This window comes from Mastomys coucha, unplaced genomic scaffold (assembly GCF_008632895.1).
Source record: "Mastomys coucha isolate ucsf_1 unplaced genomic scaffold, UCSF_Mcou_1 pScaffold5, whole genome shotgun sequence".
NCBI lineage: Eukaryota > Metazoa > Chordata > Mammalia > Rodentia > Muridae > Mastomys > Mastomys coucha.
This window is the reverse complement of record NW_022196911.1, coordinates 1,992,972-2,014,267: the sequence shown is the minus strand read 5'-3', so window position 1 is coordinate 2,014,267 and position 21,296 is coordinate 1,992,972. Positions and strand designations below refer to the sequence as shown.

At 42.0% G+C, this 21,296-nt stretch overlaps 1 protein-coding gene across 13 annotated transcripts in view; it reads left to right on the top strand.

The window, feature by feature from the left end:
* Syne1 (spectrin repeat containing nuclear envelope protein 1) overlaps positions 1 to 21,296 on the top strand; it is a 506,592-nt gene that overhangs the window by 276,383 nt on the left and 208,913 nt on the right. For all 13 annotated transcript variants that reach the window (XM_031352591.1, XM_031352581.1, XM_031352587.1 and 10 more), the window contains 9 exons: positions 3,929 to 4,246; positions 5,199 to 5,354; positions 5,492 to 5,662; positions 6,740 to 7,066; positions 8,646 to 8,798; positions 9,174 to 9,341; positions 12,095 to 12,271; positions 14,816 to 14,962; positions 20,989 to 21,114. In XM_031352591.1, coding sequence (XP_031208451.1) covers positions 3,929 to 4,246; positions 5,199 to 5,354; positions 5,492 to 5,662; positions 6,740 to 7,066; positions 8,646 to 8,798; positions 9,174 to 9,341; positions 12,095 to 12,271; positions 14,816 to 14,962; positions 20,989 to 21,114 — 1,743 coding nt within the window. The remainder of the gene's footprint in view (positions 1 to 3,928; positions 4,247 to 5,198; positions 5,355 to 5,491; positions 5,663 to 6,739; positions 7,067 to 8,645; positions 8,799 to 9,173; positions 9,342 to 12,094; positions 12,272 to 14,815; positions 14,963 to 20,988; positions 21,115 to 21,296) is intronic.

Below are 21,296 nucleotides of genomic sequence, written 5' to 3'. Positions count from 1 at the left end.
TTACTCCCTCTCGTAGTTCCAAGGCACTGAACAAAAGCACTTACAACACACGCTAGAGCACATAAAGCCCATAAAGATGGCTTAGGCATTAATTCCAGCCACTGAGGGATTTACAATTTAGTAACAGAAACAAACCCATGAAGAGATTATTGTAAACAGTGGGGTAAGGACAGTAATAGACTAATGCAAGGGATCTTATGGCACCATTGAACCCTTAATCATTTACACCTGCAGAGTTAGGTAGGGCTCTGGGAGGTTTCCATGAACAGGCTAGTAGAAGCAGACAACAAAGAATTGCAAAAGGCTGATAAGACCACCCCCATGTCCCACTAGGGAGTGTTCTGGGACTTCTTAACATGCTGTTAACCCCAAATAGAATCAGCTGGAGACTGGGTAGGAAGAGCAGAGACTGTCGCGGATTTCCCTGGTGTATGCAACTCCCATTACCTGCTGAGTTTCAAGAAGTGTTGTGTAACGCCAAGTGAACAGGTGAAGGTTAGGAATCTTAGACTCGAATTCTCCATGGGACCTGCTACTAGATGACTTCAGATAGTAAAGAACCTAATCTCACCCAGTTTCCATCACACAGTTGTGAGAATTCAATGAGGAGACTCTTTATCTTGCTTAAATATCCTACCCGGTCACAAGATAAATAAATACTAGAAGTTACGCAAGTTACAATTTCATTAACTGACTTACTGGCTCATCTATCCTGCCCTAGAATAATAAATATTCTAATCTATGAGACCTTATAGGCTTGGCTGTTGCTCTGTGTGTGTGTGTATACATGCATGTATGTGTGCATGATGTTATTGTTTAAGACGGTGTCCTAGTATACAGCCCAGTCTAGCCTTAAACTCAGTATATTTCTCTGTCTCCAGAGTACAGGCTGCCCAATACCCAACAGCTGTTACCGTGCACTTGAGAGCAGTTGACTTTGTTTCTTTAAATAGCCCCCTTCCCACTTCTAGACAGCCTGGGAAGCAAATGCTGAGCTCTTTAAGTTGTGTGTAGGAGCTGAGCAAGTTCCTGCCTAGATGTTTCTCTTGGTTTTGGCCAGTTCAGTCAGATGAGCATGGCTCAAACCTAACTCCAGGCCCTTCCTTCCTGTGTGTCTCTCCTACACTGTCCAATTTGAGTCTCCACAAATGCTGACGAGAAAGGCGCATGGCAGGGGCAGGAACCAGCAGTGGAGCACCTGAACTTCCAGCTACACCATAGTAGCCTTCTCTAGGCTTCTTACATCCTCCAACCCATGCCCAGTGGAATCTGCTACTAGGTGCCATCACACACAAGACAGCCTCTCTGGTGCCACACAATTGCTATGAGATTAGATAAAGGATAAGAAAACCTTAAACAGTTGATCAATTCAGAAGGCAAAGAAGTGCTTGAAGTTAGACTCATCACAATTTTATAGACTACAGCCACTGACCACTTTATATAAACTGAGGGTCTAATTTGAGTCTTGGAGCGTATATCCACACTTAAATATCAAACTATGCTTTCCCTTTGGTATAAGCACTTGATACATTGGATAGATGAGAATATAGCTGGTAGAAGGATGGTTTATATAATAGATAAAACTATTTCTATAAAACATGGGAGCAGGGATAAATTAAGAAGATTGGGCTAGGGAGATGGCTCAGTGGTTAAAGGCACTGACTGTTCTTCTAGAGGACCAAGGTTCAATTCCCAGCATCCACATGGCAGCTTACAACTGTAAATTCTGAAACTGTAAATTCAGTTTTAAGGCATCTAACCTCTCACACAGACATGCATATGGGCAAAACACCAATGCACATCAACTAAAAATGAAAGGAAGGAAGGAAGGAAGGGAGGGAGGGAGGGAGGGAGGGAAGGATATATATATAGATATACATATATATACATATGTATATATATATAGATCTATATATAGATCTATATATATGTATATCTATATCTATATATATATATATATATATATAGAGAGAGAGAGAGAGAGAGAGAGAGAGGAGACAGACAGAGACAGAGACAGAGACAGAGACAGAGACAGAGACAGATAAGGAAAGAAGGAAAGAAAGAGGCCAAGCATGTGAGATCACTATATCTTTCTGTAAAAGCCATCACATACTGGCCATTTCAAATGGCTGTAGGCAATGATATAGACTTCTCTTTTAGGAGCAGGATTCCTCCTAGTAATCCTGACTCAGTAGATAGTAGTGCCGGATGGCCTTCAACCTGCCATATACCCTAACATGCTCACAGACTGGTCATCCTCCCACCTCACATACTACATGTTAACTAACGGTGTGGCTGTCTTGACATTCATGGTGTGGTTTTTTTTTTTTATATAATTAATTGGTTTTATTCATCATCACAGCATCTTTGAAATCAGTCACAACCTTCCCAGTTACATTATAAGAATCTATTTCCAGTAATAATGAATATGACAAAAATTTATATTTCAAGAATATATATGTATACATAAAAGGGGGGCTCACAAAAATAAGGCCAAAGCTCTTGGTATGTATTAGCTTATTTTATCTTTACAACACTATAATCAAAACAGTTGATTTTTATAGTTTTCAAGATAATAAAGTAACTGAAATGGTTGAACTCAGGACGAAAATGGCCTGCTCGCTCTGGCCCCGCTCGCTCCAGCATACTTCACTATAGCTGTCTTGAGACATACCAGAAGAGGGCGAGTGGTTGTGAGCTGCCATGTGGTTGCTGGGATCTGAACTCAGGACCTTCAGAAGAACAGTCAGTGCTCTTACCCACTGAGCCATCTTGCCAGCCCAAATAAACACATCTTAAGGAAGTTAATGTTTTAAACATGGTGTGGTTTTTTAACATGGTGATTCTTATTGCAGAAAATCATCGCATTGACCAAACTGGAATTATTGCTTAAGAATAGAGTTTAAAGTGTATACTGTTTTACCAGAATATTTAATAATATGATGTTTTTATAAAAAGCAACACATGTCATTTAAGATTTGTTCCCATTCAATTGTTTAGGGTGAAGCTTCAAGGCATGTACTGTGGTCTGAGGCAAATATTTGTACTTGGAAACAACGAGTACGTTGTGTAGTGATCCAGCCTCCAGGTCTAGATGCCTACAAAATGAACTGGTCCAATTTGTCTGGGCTACCACATTCACTAAAGTCCTGAAAGAGGATTCCCACCAGTTAGCACAAAAAGGATCCCTGTTTCCTTTCTTAGCAGGGGTTGTAGCCCTAGTTAATGCCAGCCTTGAATGCTTGTCTAAGAAGATTCTGAGCTGTAATAAGCCTACATTATTGTTTTATGCGACAGTGATTTTTTTATTATGATTACTTTTGCCTACAGGCTGAAAAAAAAATCAAATTTCAGAAACTTAACTGGGGAATTGTACTTTTAATTGGGAGATTATCAGGATCTTTCCACAGACTTAGGAAGGCAACATTCAGTGTTAGGTATGCATTTTCTTTTTTTTTTTTTCTTTAACTATTTTTATTTATTTATATGAGTACATTGTAGTTGTCTCCAGACACATGAGAAGAGGGCATTGAATCCCACTACAGCTGGTTGTGAGCCACCATGTGGTTGCTGGGAATTGAACTCAGGACCTCTGGAAGTGCAGTCAGTGCTCTTAACCACTGAGCCATCTCTCCAGCCCCTGCCCCACTTCTTACCTCAGCTGTCTTCCCTGCCTCTCTCTGGGTACCTAGCTAATGAATTCTGGTGTGTAGGGTTAAAGGCCTCTGCAGGGGGAGGGCTTGTCCTGTTGTGGTGGGGCCTGTAGGGAGTTTGTTGGAAGGGCTCCCAATATGCATTTTCTTAATAGGGCAAAATAAAATCACATTTGTCTAATGTGAACTCCAGTCTGGAGCAGCTGGTTTAGCTGAGGCCTGCTGACTAGTATGAACTTCGAGTAAGACATGACACCCATTCCCTTTCCCTGCAGGAGCTTCAAGTGCGCTGTGCCGAGGGTCAGGCCCTGCTGAACTCAGTACTTCATACCAGGGAGGATGTGATCCCATCAGGCCTCCCCCAGGCAGAAGACAGAGTGCTGGAGTCTCTTCGTCAGGACTGGCAGGTTTACCAGCACAGGCTGGCTGAGACCCGGATGCAGTTCAACAACGTTGTGAACAAACTGAGACTGATGGAGCAGAAGTTCCAGCAAGCTGACGAATGGCTCAAAAGAATGGAGGAGAAAGTTAGTGTCAGGAGCGGAAGCCAGAGCAGCCGGTCCACCAAGGAGATCCAGTTGCTTCAGCTGAAGGTGCAACTCGGGGGAACTCCCAAGCCCTGTCAAAGCAAGTTACTTACTTCGCATAGTCTGTTCCACGAAAACATTTAGGAACTATGTCTAAGGTGGTTGTCTGCCAAGTTCCCACCATGTTTATCTAGGACACCTAAAATAAATGAAATGGTTCTCTCTTTTTTTGTAACGAACTTCTTAGGTTCGTCTTTAACAGAATGTGGTTCCATGCTGTGCCAGTGAGCTGGTTCAACAGGTGAAACATGTTGCTTGCTGTAGGTCACTGATAACCTGAAATTGGTCCCTAGGACCCGCATAGGAAGGACAGAACCACCTTAAAGTGTTGCTCTGACCTCCACACATGTTACAAGCACACACATGTTAGTAATCTATTTTTAAAATTATTTTTAAAAAAAGAATATAGTTTTGTGAAACTTTTGTATTTACTTCCATGTCTACTGCCACACTTTTATAAAAATTTGTAAATGACAATCTTTTTCAATGATGGTGTGATATGAAAGGGCTCTAACATAGTCCCTTAAGTTAATAACTCATAACTAGTTTCATTCTAATTTTTAGCTGTTCCCATATCCAAAATGATGCATAGGCCTTGGAGGTTAGTTTTCATTATTTTAGCATTTTAAAATCAATTAAACTGCAAAGGGAGCCATGAAATACTTTAAAAAAACAAACAAACAAAAACAAAAAACAAACAAACAGGCATTTGAACTAAAGTATAAAATACAAAGAAAAGTACCCAGAGTCCTAAGTATGCAATTGCTATTGCACTGTTGTGGTATAACTTTCCACAAATATTATATCTGATACGCTTTCAAAACTGCACCTCAGGATAGACATGCTCTCAAACACACACAGAAATCCTGTTCTCTCCAGAAGGTTCATACAGTATTTGCCTTATTTAAGAATGCCCAGGTCTAAGTGTCTTTGTCTCTGGTTTCGTACATCCTTGCAGAAGTGGCATGAAGACCTGTCAGTGCACAGAGATGAGGTTGAGGAGGTGGGAACCAGAGCACAGGAGATCCTGGATGAGTGCCATGTAAGCAGCAGGATGGGCTGCCAGGCTACCCAGCTGACTTCCCGGTACCAGGCCCTGCTGCTCCAAGTGCTGGTGAGCCGCCCCTCTGCCGCTGCTTACAGCATGAGCCAAAGTGGTGTTTCCAACTTCAGCTGAAGATGCCCGTGGCCCACAGTGGCCCCTGCCCTAAGGCTTTCATTTGCGGTTCAATCTTTTCTTCACTTTCACAGGAGCAAATAAAATTCTTAGAAGAGGAAATCCAGTGTCTGGAGGAGACAGAATCTTCCCTCAGTTCCTATTCAGATTGGTATGGCTCCACTCATAAAAACTTCAAGAACGTGGCTACCAAAATCGATAAAGTTGATGAAGCCATGATGGGGAAAAAATTGAAGACATTGGAGGTAGGCATGCATCCTTCTGGCTTGCCTCCTCTCTCCCCTCCTTCTCCATGATCCCGCCTCCTGTGGAGGTCTAGAAGCACGTGCGCTCTTTCTGACTCCAAGTGATTGATAGCATTCAGCTCATCCATTTAACCCAAATATGTTTATACATGCTTTAAGGCTAAAGCTGGTTCCACTAAGTGTGATGGCTTGTCATCTGAACGGCCTATGTGCAGCTGTTCTCCTGGCCTCAATGACACAAAGCCTGGCAGTTAGATTTTAAAACTGATCTTATTACATCCTGGTGTATTAACAGGGAGTTTGCTGGGGATAAAAGGCAACTTGGGCTCCTTTTGAAGTCTCTGACTTGGTAATGATATATTGATCAATACTTAAACCCTCTGTTGAATTAAGGGAAAGAGCTTTAGATTCCTTGATAGGTCTGGAAGTAAACTTCAAGGAAGTTCAGAATGATTTCAAATAGAACCTTTTGAAACTTTTCTTTACAAGGAATAAGATTCTCTTCCTATTTGCTGAATACTAAGGCTCTGTCCTGGCTGGTTTTACGTCAGCTTGACATAAGCTAGAGTTATCTGAGAGGAGGGAACCTTAGTGGAGAAAAAATGCCTCCTTAAGATTAGGCTATAGCCAGGTATTGGTGGCACTTCATCTTTAATCCCAGCACCTGGGAGGCAGAGCCAGGCAGATTTCTGAGTTCTAGGCCAGCCTGGTCTACAGAGTGAGTTCCAGGAAAGCCAGGGTTACACAGAGAAACCCTGTCTCGAAAAGCCAAAAGAAAGAAAAAGAAAAAGAAAAAGAAAAAAAAAAGGACTATAGGCAAGCCTGTAGGGCATTTTCTTAATTAGTGATTGACAAGGGAGAGCCCAGCCTAATGTGGGCAGTGCCACCCTGGACTGGTAGTTCTGAGGTCTGTAAGAAAGCAGAATGACCATCAGTTGCTGCCTCCTGGTTCCTGCCCTCACTGGTTCCAATCATGAACTGTTGTATGGAACTGTGGGTCAAGTAAACTCTTTCCTCCTAAGTCACTTATGGTCAGTTTTTCTCATCACACCAATAGTAACCCACTTTCTTTCTCAGGTTTTATTAAAAGACATGGAGAAGGGCCACAGTTTGCTGAAATCAGCTCGAGAGAAAGCAGAGAGGGCTGTGAAATTCCTGGAGGAGCGTGAGGCCGACACACTGAGGAAGGAGATCCACACCCACATGGAGCAGCTGAAGAACTTGACGAGCACCGTCCGGAAGGAGCACATGAGCCTGGAGAAGGGCCTTCACTTAGCTAAAGAGTTCTCAGATAAATACAAAGTACTGACCCGGTGGATGGCAGAATACCAGGAAATCCTGTGCACTCCTGAAGAACCCAAAATGGAGCTATATGAGAAAAAAGCACAGTTATCCAAATACAAGGTAATGCCTTGCTAACCCCTGACATGAACAGGTGCATGTCAGCCAAGGACTGGATGGGAGAGGCTTTACTCCTGAAGTGCTGAAGCAGATTCTGTATTCTCCCTGCTGATGACTTCTGAAGCTATATTTGGCTAAATGTACTGCTTTGGCATTATTTTTCTATTAGGGACTAATATTCAAAAGTTGATATAATCAATCCATGAACACCTTTATGGTTCCTAGAGGTATGGATCTTCTCAAGGGTATTTAATCCCCAACCTGAGAGCCTCAGGTCACTGAAAGTCACTAGGAATGGGCCAACTACAAAATCATAAACTTAAAAATATTATGACATATTTTTGCAAGGTTTTTTTTCCTGTTACTTGAATACATGATTCTCAGATGTGACTTTTGTTGCTCACAATACATCTACCCCATCTTGTCATGTCTGGTTTTTTTTTTCCAGATTCTTTGTATCTGGCCTACAACAAATTGAAAATGAAATAGCACCGTTTAAAGACAAAAATTCCAATTGATCAATCATAGGTAAACACCAGAGAATTTAGTTCCTGAAGGAACAGTAACACACTCTATAGATATAGAAGAGATATAAAAAGGTAGAGAAAGTTATAGATTCATCTGCTCAGACTTTCAAAATAATAACCAAAGCTGGCTTCCATTTACATGTGACATATTGTCATGAATGGCTTAAACTTTTCTGCCTGCCTGGAAAAGTTGGCATAGATATTAAGATAGAAATACATGAACATACATATATAAATACATACATATACACAAACACACACACATATATATATGTATACACACACATATATGTACACATACAAATATATATATATATATATACATATATATATATATACATACATACACATACACATATACATAGATACATACAGACACACCACACAGGTACACTGACACACAAACACACAGACACACACACACACACACACACAATTCATGGCCCAGTGCCTTGACAGCTGGCTCACTCGACACTGCTTCTGAGGTAGCTACTCTGTTGTGCCTAGGCCTCCCTGCCAGGTCTGGCAGATTGTCATCGTGGAAGATGATGTATTTATAAGAAGCACTTCCTCACCTTCCCCAATTGACATCAAAGCCCAGCAGTTAAGTATGTCTTGAACCTGTCTCAGCAAGTGTGCTGCTAGACATTTTCAACATACGGCCATGTCTAACTCAACCCCACAGCAGACACCATGACCTCTGAACTCGGAGATGCTCCTTCACGTGGCTTTTTGTTGACATTTGTCTCTGCTGAATGTAATGGCGTGGGAGGCAGAAATATGAGCTGTGTTCATTTTAGCTAAATGAAATGTTTCTCGCTATGTTCTTCTCCACTATGAGAGGCCATTCCATGTTTTGCTTTCCCCCTGTATACTATTTAAAACCAGCACAGCTATGCTGAGATGTGTACTTTAGTGCTTGGTACTTACTGGTTCAATGAATATTTGCCTTCTTGAGGTGGGTGGTGTCATGCCTGCCACAGGCACTGCGTATTTTCTTCTTGTTCATCTGGATGAGATGACTCTTTTCCCTCTTTTTGTCTCTGTGATTCAAGTCACTACAACAAATGGTGCTGTCCCATGAGCCATCCGTGAACTCGGTGCAAGAGAAGGGTGAGGCACTTCTGGAACTGGTACAGGATCAGACCTTAAAGGACAAGATACAAAAACTTCAAAGGGACTTTCAGGACCTCTGCAGCGTAGGAAAGGTGAGGAGGGAGCAGCTGTGAGCACTGGCTCCCCAGGACGAAGCCTGCCTTCTTCCTTTGTACCACAGACTCTTGAGGACTGACATACATCCAAGAAACATTTAATAGCATGGTGGCTGATTTTTCCCCCATTCTCCATGAGTTTCTACTTAGTTAGTTTTCTATTAGATGTTAGAGATGGAGCCCATGGCTTTGAATATATTAACCATACACTCCACCCCTGAACTGTACCCCAGCTCTATCTATCCTGGTAGTTTTCTGGTATGATTCACTCTGCCTAGCTTACTAATTATCCTATAATTCTTTAAATATAACACAATACTTGAGTGGATTATGGGCTCAAAAGTGGACTCTGACATGCACCTGGTTTTGCAGGAACGTGTCTTTAGTCTGGAAGCAAAAGTCAGAGAGCAAGAAGACTACAATACTGAGCTTCAAGAGGTGGAGAAGTGGCTGCTTCAGATGTCTAGCCGGCTGGTGGCACCTGACCTTTTGGAGACGAGCAGCCTAGAGACCATTACTCAGCAGCTAGCCCATCATAAGGTACAGCTAATCTCACCACAGGGCGGCTTTGATTGCCCTACCTCTGTGTGTGTGTGTGTGTGTGTGTGTGTGTGTGTGTGTGTGTGTGTGCATGCACATGTATGCATGTATGTATACATGCATGTGTGTGCACACAGGTGCATGTTTATGTGCCTATGTGTGTGTTCAAGTGCAGCTCTAAATTATGGCTTCATCAAGAACTGGGTGGGAGTTTCAAGTACAGCTGACAATTGAGAGCTATCTTAAGGGTTTCTACTGCTGTGAAAAGACACCATTACCACAACATATATAAAGGAAAACATTTCATTGGGGCTGGCTTACAATGTCAAGGGTTTAGACCATTATCGACATGGTGGGAAGCATGGCATCATGCAGACATGGTACTGGAGGAGGAGCTGAGAGTTCTCCATCCAGGTCAGCAGGCAGCTGAAAAAGACTGAGACACACTGGCCAGACATGAGCATAAGAGACCTCAAAACCTGGCCTACAGTGACATCCATCCTCCAACAAGGCCACACCTTCTCCAACAAGTCTATACCTCCTAATAGTGCTACTCCCTGTAGGCCAAGCATTAATACACATGACATTGTGGGGGGCATTCCTATTGAAACTAGCACAAGAACCATTGAACTAGATACTTGGGAGAATAAAGAAAACTCAAATCTTAGCACCAGGCTTCTTAATCCATTGTTGCACTTAGGTGAGCTCATAGATTTTTGTCTTAGAATTTAGTCTGCATGGATCATTTACCAAAGGAAGGGATTCCTTTGACTTTAGAAACATACGCCAAATGTGGAACACAGGGCCAGGAGTCAAGTCTACATTCTAGCCCAGCCACACACTTTTCCTATCAGGGACTTATGCATATTTGGGGCAGTTTGTCCTTCTCTTGTCTCACCTCATAACTGTGCTGGAAATCAGGGAATGCCATTCTGTGAACCAGAAAGAGCAACACTGAGAACAGACTTTCCTGTCTTTGTAGGTCTGAATGCTTAGTACTTATGGCATGTGGACCACTTTATGGAATGATCTTATGAGGTGATGTGCCATGATGTTAATGAGAAATAATTATATCTAAATTGGGGTCAATACCTTATGGTGTGCCATGGAAACCATAAACCTCTTTGCCAGAGGAAACTTATCCCCTCACAAATAAGAATAGAAAACTACTAATCTTTGAGCAGACCCCCCCCCCCAAACATTCCAGATCTCTTTTGATTCCGGAAGCTGAGTGGGGTCATGGATGCTCAGTACGTGGATGGGGAATTAGCAATTGCACTGATGTTTTCTATCAGGCTCTAAAAATATACTGTCCTGTTTGTTTTGTATCCTGTCACTATGATAAACACCATGACCAAAAGCGACGTGGGGAGGGAGGGATTTATTTCACCTTACAGCTTATCATCATCCTTACTCCATCACAAAGGAGCAGGAGTTCAGTGCAGGAGCAGAGACCATAGAGGACCACTGCTTACTGGCTTGCTCTCTAAGACTTGCCCAGCTTCTTTCCTATTTAACTCAGGACCACCTGCCTGAGAGTGTCCCCACCCCATAGTGTGCTGGGCCCTCCCACATCAATCATGAGCTTGATTAGATAGATTTGATTATAATAAAAAATGCTTTATAGACTTGCCCAGAGACCAATTTCATAGAGACATATTTTCAGGTGATATTACTTCTTAGATGACCCTAGTTTGTATCATGTTGAACAAAGACTAGTTGGAGCATATACTAACCCAGTACATAGCCCATTCTTGTAGTATTCTCGGATGTGGTCTCTCCCTCTCCTCCTCTTTCCCTCTCCTGCTCCCTTTTTCCCCCTCCTCCTCTCACCCAGGATATAATATCTCTGTTCCAAGCTGAAGACAAAAGTGATTTCCAGTTGGGTTTAATGTCCTCTCACCCAACCTCATTGGACAAAAGGAGAGCTCAGCTTTGCTTAGATCCCACCCATGATTCCTTTATGTAGTGATGCACCCATCCAGGTACCCTTATGTTAGAATGTGTCACTTGCCATTAGCATTGTGTGGCCTATAATAATTCAAGCCTGGCTTGATAAGCTTGCTTCTTGCTCACTGAACAGAATGATGTGGTACCAGATAATACACGTGAAAAAAGTCGTGCAAGCCAAAGTCCAGAAGGACCTGTCCAAAACTGGGAAGCTTGGCTGTTTAAACTGGATCACTTTGCTATGACCTCTCTGTGACTTAGTCCCTCATCTGCATAACAATGGAAACCCATACTTATTAGAGTTTATTTATAATTTCCATACTATAGCAGACAATTAACTGTAAGCAGGACAGTTATTTTTATTCATATAAATGTTACCGGATGTAAATTACATATTATATTATTTTAGAAACTAGAACAGTATGTAAATTAAATAATTCTATGAGGTAAAAACAAATTCCTAGGTTATAACAAACAGATTTGACACATAGATGGACATCTTTTACCCCTTCTGCATTACCATTACAGATGCCTGTCTGTGACCAGGCATAAACACACTATGGTCTTAAAATCACTTCATTGTCATGTTGACTAATCCGTAAATCATTCACCCTTCCTATTTGTGGCTTACCGAAATACAAATGTGCTTTTTTACTTAAAATATAACCAAGAGAAATCACAAAACACTTTTAAAAGGTTTGTTAGACTGTGGAATTAGATCTTAAACTTGATGCTTAATAAAGAGGTTGTTTTAAGCTGAGAGTGGGATTCTGGGAGCTCTCTACGCTCTTCATCTTTTGCAGGCAATGATGGAAGAAATAGCAGGTTTTGAAGACCGCCTGGACAACCTTAAAACCAAAGGGGACACTTTGATTGGCCTGTGCCCAGACCACTTGCAAGCAAAGCAGAAGCAAAGTGTGCAAGCTCACCTGCAGGGCACGAAGGACAGTTACTCAGCCATCTGCAGCACAGCCCAGAGGGTGAGTGGTCCATGCCGTGATGGACTGAAGAGGAAGGCTAGATTTCATGAAGGATGGATGCCTGAGACTTTGGAGTAGCTTTGATGTTTTTCCAGACAGGAAGTGAGAAGATGGTGTAGCCGCCAGCGGTCACGTGTTACTTGGGTTCCTGAAAAGAAAGATGGGGCTAAATGGGTAGGATGGGGAGAGAAGAATTAGACCAAGATAAAATTTCTGATCAAGGCCCAGTGTTTACTTAGGAGTCTGAGTTTATAAAGGGGCGGGACCCATCCCCCACTATGCCAGGATCTTCTTGCTGCCTCATCAGCATCTTGTTGCTTTGTCCAGAGCTGGTCTGGAAGACAGGCTCAGCAGCTCAGCAGGTGGTGGCGCTAGCCAGCTGTGGCAAAGACAAGGTCTGATTCAGCTTGCTTGAGGCTGGGGGGGGGCGGGCGGGGGACAGAGACAGAGTTCACAAATTCAGGCATTCCATTCCATCCGATCTTTTCAACAAAGAGTTAATTGTGAAACTATATTAGGCTCTGGATGTAGCTCATTTGGTAGAGAGCCTGTCTAGCATGCTGCATAAAGCCATGAGTCTGATCCTGAGGAAATATAAATCAAGAGTGTTGCCCTATGTCTGTAATCCTAGCACTAGGGAAATAGAATCTGCACAGGGTTCAAAGGTCATAGTCATCCATGGCAATGTATTTCAAGCTCCAAGTCAGCCTGAATGATGTGGTACCCTGTTTCAGAGAGAGAGAAAGGGAGGGAGAACTAGTTTAAAAGTTGTTTGGTAAGTTGGGCGTGATAGCTCGTGCCCATAATTCCTGCACTGGAAGGTTTAGGCAGAGTGGTTGCCGTGAATTCAAGACTAACCTAGGCTGCAAAGCATAGACTCTGTCTCCAAACAAACAAAAAGAAAAAGTTACATTGGCAATTTTTACTCATTCACACACAATAAAACGTCCCTATCGTCTGCCTTTCATTTTGTAGCACTAAAATAAGTACATTTTAATTTCTCCATTATTGATTTTTTTTAATATGATGAAGCCTGGCTTCTACTTTTAAGTCAATATTTTTCTTCATTTGTGTGTATAAAAATTGAAAAAATTAGAGTATATGTGTGTCAGTTTGAATTATACTTTATTAGCTGTATTTCCACAAAGCTACATTCTCAATGTCATATAAATAAATCTACAATAAATAAGAATTATTCTTTTAGTAAAAGCCAGCATTGTAAACAAGTTGATTTCTATTGTTGTAGGTTCTTTTTTTGTTATTTTGATCTTTGATTGTTTTTTTGTTGATGGGGGTGGGTTTTGTTTTGTTTTCTGTGTTGCTGTTTTTTGAGACAGAGTCTTACTGTGTAACCCTGGCTAGCACAGAACTTACTATGTAGACGAGGCTAGCCTCCAGCTCACAGAGATCTGCCTGCTTTTCTCTCTAGCTTGGTGAAATTAAAGACATGTGCCGCCACACCCAGCTATTGTGGAGTTAAAAGTCTTGTCCAATGTTTCTGTCTGCTTTTAAAGTATTACAATGTGTTTTGTTATTAGGCTATCCAGGAGGAAATAATGAATACACTGGAAAGGAGAGATTAATTAGTACTTATGAGAGAAAAATAAACTACAGATGATATTAGTTGATTCCTTAGACTTGAAAAATTCACCTTGAGAACATATTGTTTTTCTTTTGAAATGAGGATTACTAAGCTACATTGGCTATCCTTGAGCTCATGATAGCTCAAGTAGCCACATTTATCAAGTGGTTGAAAACAAATTAATTGAATAGTCATATTAGAAAAAGATGTATGAAGGAATCCCAATTGTGGATGTTTTAAAAACATTTTAGACTTACTTGTTTTTATGTGTATGAGTGTTTTGCCTGGATGTATGTATTAGACTACGTATGTGCATGGTGCCTGCATAGAGGGGCAGCTGTCAGTGCCCTGGGACTGGCTTTACAGATAGCCATGGGCAGCCATGTGGTCCTGGGAACCAAAGCTGGGGCTTCTCCAAGAGCAAATGCTCTCAGCCAGGAGCTGTCTCCCTGGGCCCTGCACTAATGTTATTGGTATAGCTTTTTTGGTGGAATGAGTATCTCAGACTCCTCCATGTCTCCATATGCTATTATTTATTTCCAGAAGAGCATCAGAATTAGAAAAGTTTAGTTGTCTTTTAAAGATGGTGATTCATGTTTTATTTTTAGCTCCTTGTTTAAATAAAGACTCCAGTATTTATAATACAGGGGGAAACCTTCCAGAACTGCTGACTTATGTTCTTGAGAATTTATTTCAATGACTTCATGTACTCTAACACATTTTGCCCCGTGTATGAACAGTGGGCCTGTTATATATGATATTATTATATGTGGATATATCGAGGAATTATAAAGTGGGCTATGGCCATTGCATTTTGGAACACATGCAGCCATGTTAGATATGTGCACAATGCTAGGTAGTCCTGGGGATTTATCTGAACTGGCTCAACATGCATATTTATTTATAGTGATGGTTTTAGAGGCAGAAGTCAACTTTTACATCTCAACTCTATTCTGTCTCAGGTATACCGCAGCTTGGAATATGAACTTCAGAGGCATGTCAGCAGGCAAGACACTCTGCAGCAGTGCCAGGCATGGCTTTCTGCAGTCCAGCCAGACCTGAAGCCCAGCCCGCAGCCACCTCTCAGCCGGGCGGAAGCTGTTAAGCAGGTAGTGGAGTCTGGGAAGTTTTACTATTAGGAGCCATTCATTAATTCATCGAAAACCATGCTGGCTTCTGGGAATAGAGAAATAGAAATGAGGTTTGGCCTTGGCAATAGTCGATGTTCTAACCATAGAGATGGGGAGAACATGGGCATGGGGACCTGTGGAATAGAATATGGTTCTTTCATCAAACATCAACTCTAAATACCTGTTGCGGGAAATATTTAAAAAGAATCGCCAAGTTCCCACACTCCATCCAGCTACTCTGCCTGCCAAATCTCCAGCAGGGCGGGAGCTCCTGAGTTTCTTTCACTGCCATGCCAGCCCCATGCAACGACCATCCACCCCCCCCACCCCCACCCCCACCCCGCAATCAGCAGCCACAACACCCAGCAACCTGATAGAAACAAAACTCTAGAAGCTTATAATTAACAAGTCAGATTTATGCATCCATAAATTCTCAATTTACAAGGTGCCCACACAATAATTTCAGAGCCAACTGATAATGATACAAGCTGGCCACCTAGTTCAGATAAGTTCTATCCCTATATGGTATTCATAACTACCTGTGGCTATTAAAACCATGTGGGATCAGGATCATCTTTCTGTCTGTCCACCTCCATCTTGGCTTCTCCTCCTCCCTCCTCTGAGTCACTCTCTGTCCCTGCAACTCTTCACTCCACCTCCCTTTTCCTTCAATCACAGGCCTCCTGCTGCACTAATATTTTAATGTAATTGGACAGAGAAAATACTGCCACAAAAACCTTATCTGTTGGCTCCAGCACTTAATATTTCTGAGCCTGGGTTCTCTCTTTTATGAAATGATGCTTGTAAATACAGCTGTTACTCAAAATGCAATTAATGACAGACACAATTTTGGTTTTCTTCAATGCAATCAGTGGACTGAGCCTGTAGATACAGAATCTCTGGCTAGAGGACCAGCTGTATATATACTTATGAACTATGCTGGAATTCAAACATCACCTCACAAAGGGATGGGAGTGGGAAACAGAAAAGCAAAACTTACCTTCCCACACTGTTGTTTCTCTCCTTGCTCTCTCTCTCTCTCTCTCTCTCTCTCTCTCTCTGTCTCTCTGTCTCTGTCTCTGCCTCTCTCTCTCTCTCTCTCTCTTTCTCTCTCTCTCTCTCTGTCTCTCTGTCTCTGTCTCTGCCTCTCTCTCTCTCTCTCTCTCTCTCTCTCTCTCTCTCTCTCTCACACACACACACACACACACACACACACACACACACACACACACGGTGTGCTTCGGAAGTAATTGGTGAGAGGAATGTTAATTGTTGTCAGATAAAAGAGACCAATCGCATAGTAATATAATGTCTGTAGGCTTGTAATCATGCTATGGAAATCTCACTAGGATATAAAGGAGTATTTCTAAACCTTTGTGCTTGGCAGCTGGACATGCAGTGAGAATCTTGTGGGAAAATGTCATATAGGAAATTGCTTGCTACTGTTACTACTGCCAGATGAACTGATAATATCAAGGAAAGATTTCAATTTGCTTATGACGGCAATCAATATAACACCCTTGTTCATTTAATCCTCACAGAGAAAGGCCCATTTACTCCATTCCCAGGGTGCACTGGGCTTAAGTGATTTACATTAAGTCATGAAAACATTCACACCAGTCCACACATCAGACTTTGGAAAGCACTGTATAAGGAAAAAAATAAATGTACCTTTTTGAGCCAGGAAAGAATGAATTGATGGTTATTTAAATTCTGATTTTTCTATTTATGGTTTGCATTGTGTATTAAATTATATGGCACAGTGAGTTTCCTTCTGGCATTCTCGTGCATCTCCTGATCACACCTTTCCTGTCCTCTCTTACCCTCCCCTGCCTCTACCCATGTCCATAATAGGCCCCCATTTACTTTCATTCTCCTAAGTCTATGCATGAGAAAAACCATGATGCTTGTCCCTCTTAGCCTTAGGCTTGCTTTGCTTAACACAGTGGTCTTCCGTTCCATCATCCTGCTTTCTGGCAGAATATACATCTCCATCGTGGCCATTGGCCACATTTTCTTTCCACCATGAGCTTCCTCAAGTCACCCCTTATCCATGTGGGCCTTTATTACTAATGAATTCTACTTACCATATTCTAAAACAAAGCTTAATTTTTCTCCTTTGTTGCCACCCAAAAGGAAGGGGTGTGCCATACAAAGAGTTTCTCGCAATGACCCTGTGCCAGAACAGGGCAAGATTTACTAGACTAACCTGGGATAAGACACTGCTCTTGAATTCAGTCAATCTGCCACATAAAGGAAAACACCACACAAACTTAGTTCATAAACAATAGTAACTCAATCGCTGGGTACAACAATTAGAATCCTAATCTTGTAAGCCTATTGAATCTAAATTGTCTGGTGGCACATCCCAGCAGATTCACCATCTAAGCCAGGAGTCATTAGCAGCTACATCTTGCCCTCAAGCTATTCCCATCCAAAAAGCCCCTAACTCTCTCCTGCTTCCTCTCTTCCTCTGAAAGCCCCACCTATTCTCCCAGTGATGGATTCCTTTATTCACTAGGGGTGCTTCACTAGGAGTCACCTAAGTGACTTATTCCTGGTTCCAGACAACCCCTCCTGGGAATTTGGAATTAACATCAAAATACAACAGCACTAGGGCTATCCACAACACCACTACCCTCCCACAGCCTTCCCACATGCCTGCCTCCCACTTGAAAGAAGCCACAGAAGGGAACTAGGGGATGTAGTCCATCTGGATCTGAGACGCTGAAGGAAAACAAATTGTTTGGTCAAATTTTCTTTCTGTTCTTTTTTTCTTTGTCGTGTCCCAACTAGGTTAACGTTCTCCTTGTTAGACACTGTTTTCATGACAGAGTGTACAGGCCCCCCCCCCCCAGTTGACTAGTACTGACATATGGCTAGAGCTCCCCATTACTGAGGACTCTGCGCAGATTCAGTGTCAAGCTTCGGCCAGCATCTACACTGTGGCTCCAAGTTGTATTCCGAATCTCCAGTACCCCTCTTTTAGTAAGCGCTCCATAAGTACATACCATCAACACTCTGGGTGACCACAAGAAACTAATGCAATGATCTGATGTCGATTAGAATCACATTTTTAGGAGGCATGGAATTAGGAATTAAGCTGAGAAAAAGTATGCCATATTTACCTTTGAGGTCAATTCTAGCAATAATCATTTGAACGGTTTTCTATTGGTTAGGATTAAGGCAACTGTATTAGTCACAAAATGAATCATTATCCTTTAAATTACATGCATTTCTAGTCTTTTTTGTTTTTTAAATTTAGTTTAATTTGTTTTTTTCAAGACCAGGTTACTCCATGTAGCCCTGGCCGTCCTGGAATTCACTCTGTAGACCAGGCTGACCTCAAACTCGCAGGAATTTACCTGCGTCTGTCTCCTGGGTGCAGAGATTATAACTCAATTCTTTTTTTTTTTTTTTTTTTTTTTTTTTTTTTTTTTTTTTTTTTTTTTTTTTTTTTTGGTTTTTCGAGACAGGGTTTCCCTCTATAGCCCTGGCTGTCCTGGAACTCACTTTGTAGACCAGGCTGGCCTCGAACTCGGAGATCCACCTGCCTCTGCCTCCCAAGTGCTGGGATTAAAGGCGTGCGCCACCACCGCCCGGCATATAACTCAATTCTTGACAGCTTATTTCCTTGTCATTTTGAAAAATTCATCTGTCTGGGCCAGATGACCTCCCTTGGGTCATGGGATGTGAAATGGTCCTTTTCACACTGGTCACTGTGGGTCATGGGACACTAGAAGGTGCTTTTCACTCTGGTTAATGGTTAGTAAGAATAACTGGACATGAAACACTTTGCACATTAAATGAATACCCAAGACACTGCATGGTCTGAAATAGATTTCTTTTTTTTTTTTAAGATTTATTTATTTATTTTATGTATATGAGTACACACTGTAGCTGTACAGATAGTTGTAAGCCTTCATCTGGTTGTTGAGAATTGTATTTAGGATGCCTGCTTGCTCTAATCAACCCTGCTCACTCCTGTAAACCCCACTTGCTCAGTCCCTGCTCACTCTGGCCCAAAGATTTATTTATTACTAAAAATAAGTACACTGTAGCTGTCTTCAGACGCACCCGAAGAGGGTGTCAGATCTTATTACGGGTGGTTGTGAGCCACCATGTGGTTGCTAGGATTTGAACTCAGGACCTTTGGAAGGGCAGTCGGTGCTCTTAACCACTGAGCCATCTCACCAGCCCTATATCTATATTTTTTATAGCCACTGAAGAAGCTGGCAAGTTGTCTGTGCTCCCTATTGCTCCGTGTGTCTTCTGCAGACTGTTCACTCCATGTTACGAGTAGCATTCAGGCCAAGACCTGGTCATGATTCATCCAATGCCACCCGTCATCTTTTAGACTAAATTCTAAATCTTATGCCACAGCCCATGAATAGGCTGTTTTTGTAATTTGTCTAACAAAGGAAGTGTTGAGGTAGCAAGGAGTTTACTTTTTAAAATCTGTTGAGACTGAAGTAGTGATCTGGACTTGGGGGACATCTTATTACATCCCCTACCCCCACCAGGGTCATTTAATGGTGATTAAACACATTACAAGTTGCCACAATTAACAGTAGTTGGGATGCTGTTAATTCTGAGTGGATACAGTCCAGGGATACTACTGAGCTACTTACCTCAGATCTCAGTGGTTCTGAGACCGTACATGCTGTCTAGAGGCAGAAAGCAGAACACCAGAATGTTTGTCTTATTTCATTTAACATAGTTGCTTCCAGTTCTACCTATATCTCATCATGAAACATGACTCCATCTCTCCTTAGTGCAGAATAAAATTGCACTGTGGACACACAGCGAATTTTCTTTACACTGTGAGCTTTCTTGAGCCATTCCCTGTCTTCCAGCCTTTTTGTTGTTGTTTGGTTGGTTTTTGTTTTTTGTTTTGTTTTGTTTTGTTTTTCGAGACAGGGTTTCTCTGTGTAGCCCTGGCTGTCCTGGAACTCACTTTGTAGACCAGGCTGGCCTCGAACTCAGAAATCCACCTGCCTCTGCCTCCCAAGTGCTGGGATTAAAGGCATGTGCCACCACTGCCCTGTGATTCCAGCCTTTTATTACAGATGCAATTAATCCCCTTTGATAGCTTTCTGTGACTTGGTCTCTGTCTCTCCCTTGACCGCTGATTGCCAGCCTCCATGACTTGGTCTCTGTCTACTCAGTGTTCTCTCTGCTTAGGGCTTTGTACCCACTGTCCATCTTAGATCATCTTTGTCCTGTTTAATGGCTCACTTCCTGAATATATGTTGATTTAACGCTCCGAGCAGTCTTGGAGATATGTTGCTTGTGGAGTAGCAGGGCTTTCCCCACACAGTCTAGCCTCTCAGCACCTTTTCTTTCGTACTTGGTGTGCCAGGCTTACATCTGCTGACCCCAGAAGAGTGCCAGTCCTACAAGAGCCAAGATCGTGTTGTTTGAAGCACTTTATACCCTGTATCTAAAACATATGCTTCCTCAATGCTATGCAGCTGTGTTTCTGTGTTTCCATGAAGAAATGAAAAAAAAATTCTACTCACATAAGCCCTTCTTGGTAGACTGTGATAAAGGGAAGAACAGGTGATAAACTTCTTGCATCGCAAGGAACCCCAGTTATATCATTCCGATGCAGCTGCCTGGCTCATCCTGACAGTGGTCTTGTCTCCACGCTATACACAAGCATGTAAATAAGCTAAGACAAGTGCTCTGTGATCTCTTTTCCTAAATGAGAATGCTGGTAGAAAAATCTAGAGAGGCTGGAGACAAGCCTTACGTTCCCCTCTTTGCAGACCATGCAGACAGCTTTAATTACAATGGGAAGCAGATGGCAGACAAACAGATCTGCCAGTGTGTTTGGAGTTCCCTCCCGTGAGTCACAAATATATTTCAGGACAGTGTTGAAAACACTGACATAACAAGATGATTTTTGAGATATCAATAAAAAGCTACCAACCGCACAGTTGGCCACCAAAACAGTGCACCCCTCTTGTTCAACCTGACAATCACTTTTTTTTTTTTTCCAGGTCAAACACTTCAGAGCTTTGCAAGAACAGGCAAGGACCTACTTGGATCTCCTCTGCTCCATGTGTGACTTGTCAAACTCTTCAGTGAAAAACACAGCAAAAGACATTCAGCAAACAGAGCAGCTGGTAAAGATATACATATATATCCATATATATATACACACATATATATACATGTACATATACATACATGTGTATATATGTTCATGATCACAGCTCTGCTTCATCTGCCTTGTTATATCCTCTCCATCTTCAAAGGCTGTGAGGTTTTAAAAAAAAAATACTTCTGGGGATATTCTTGGTATAAC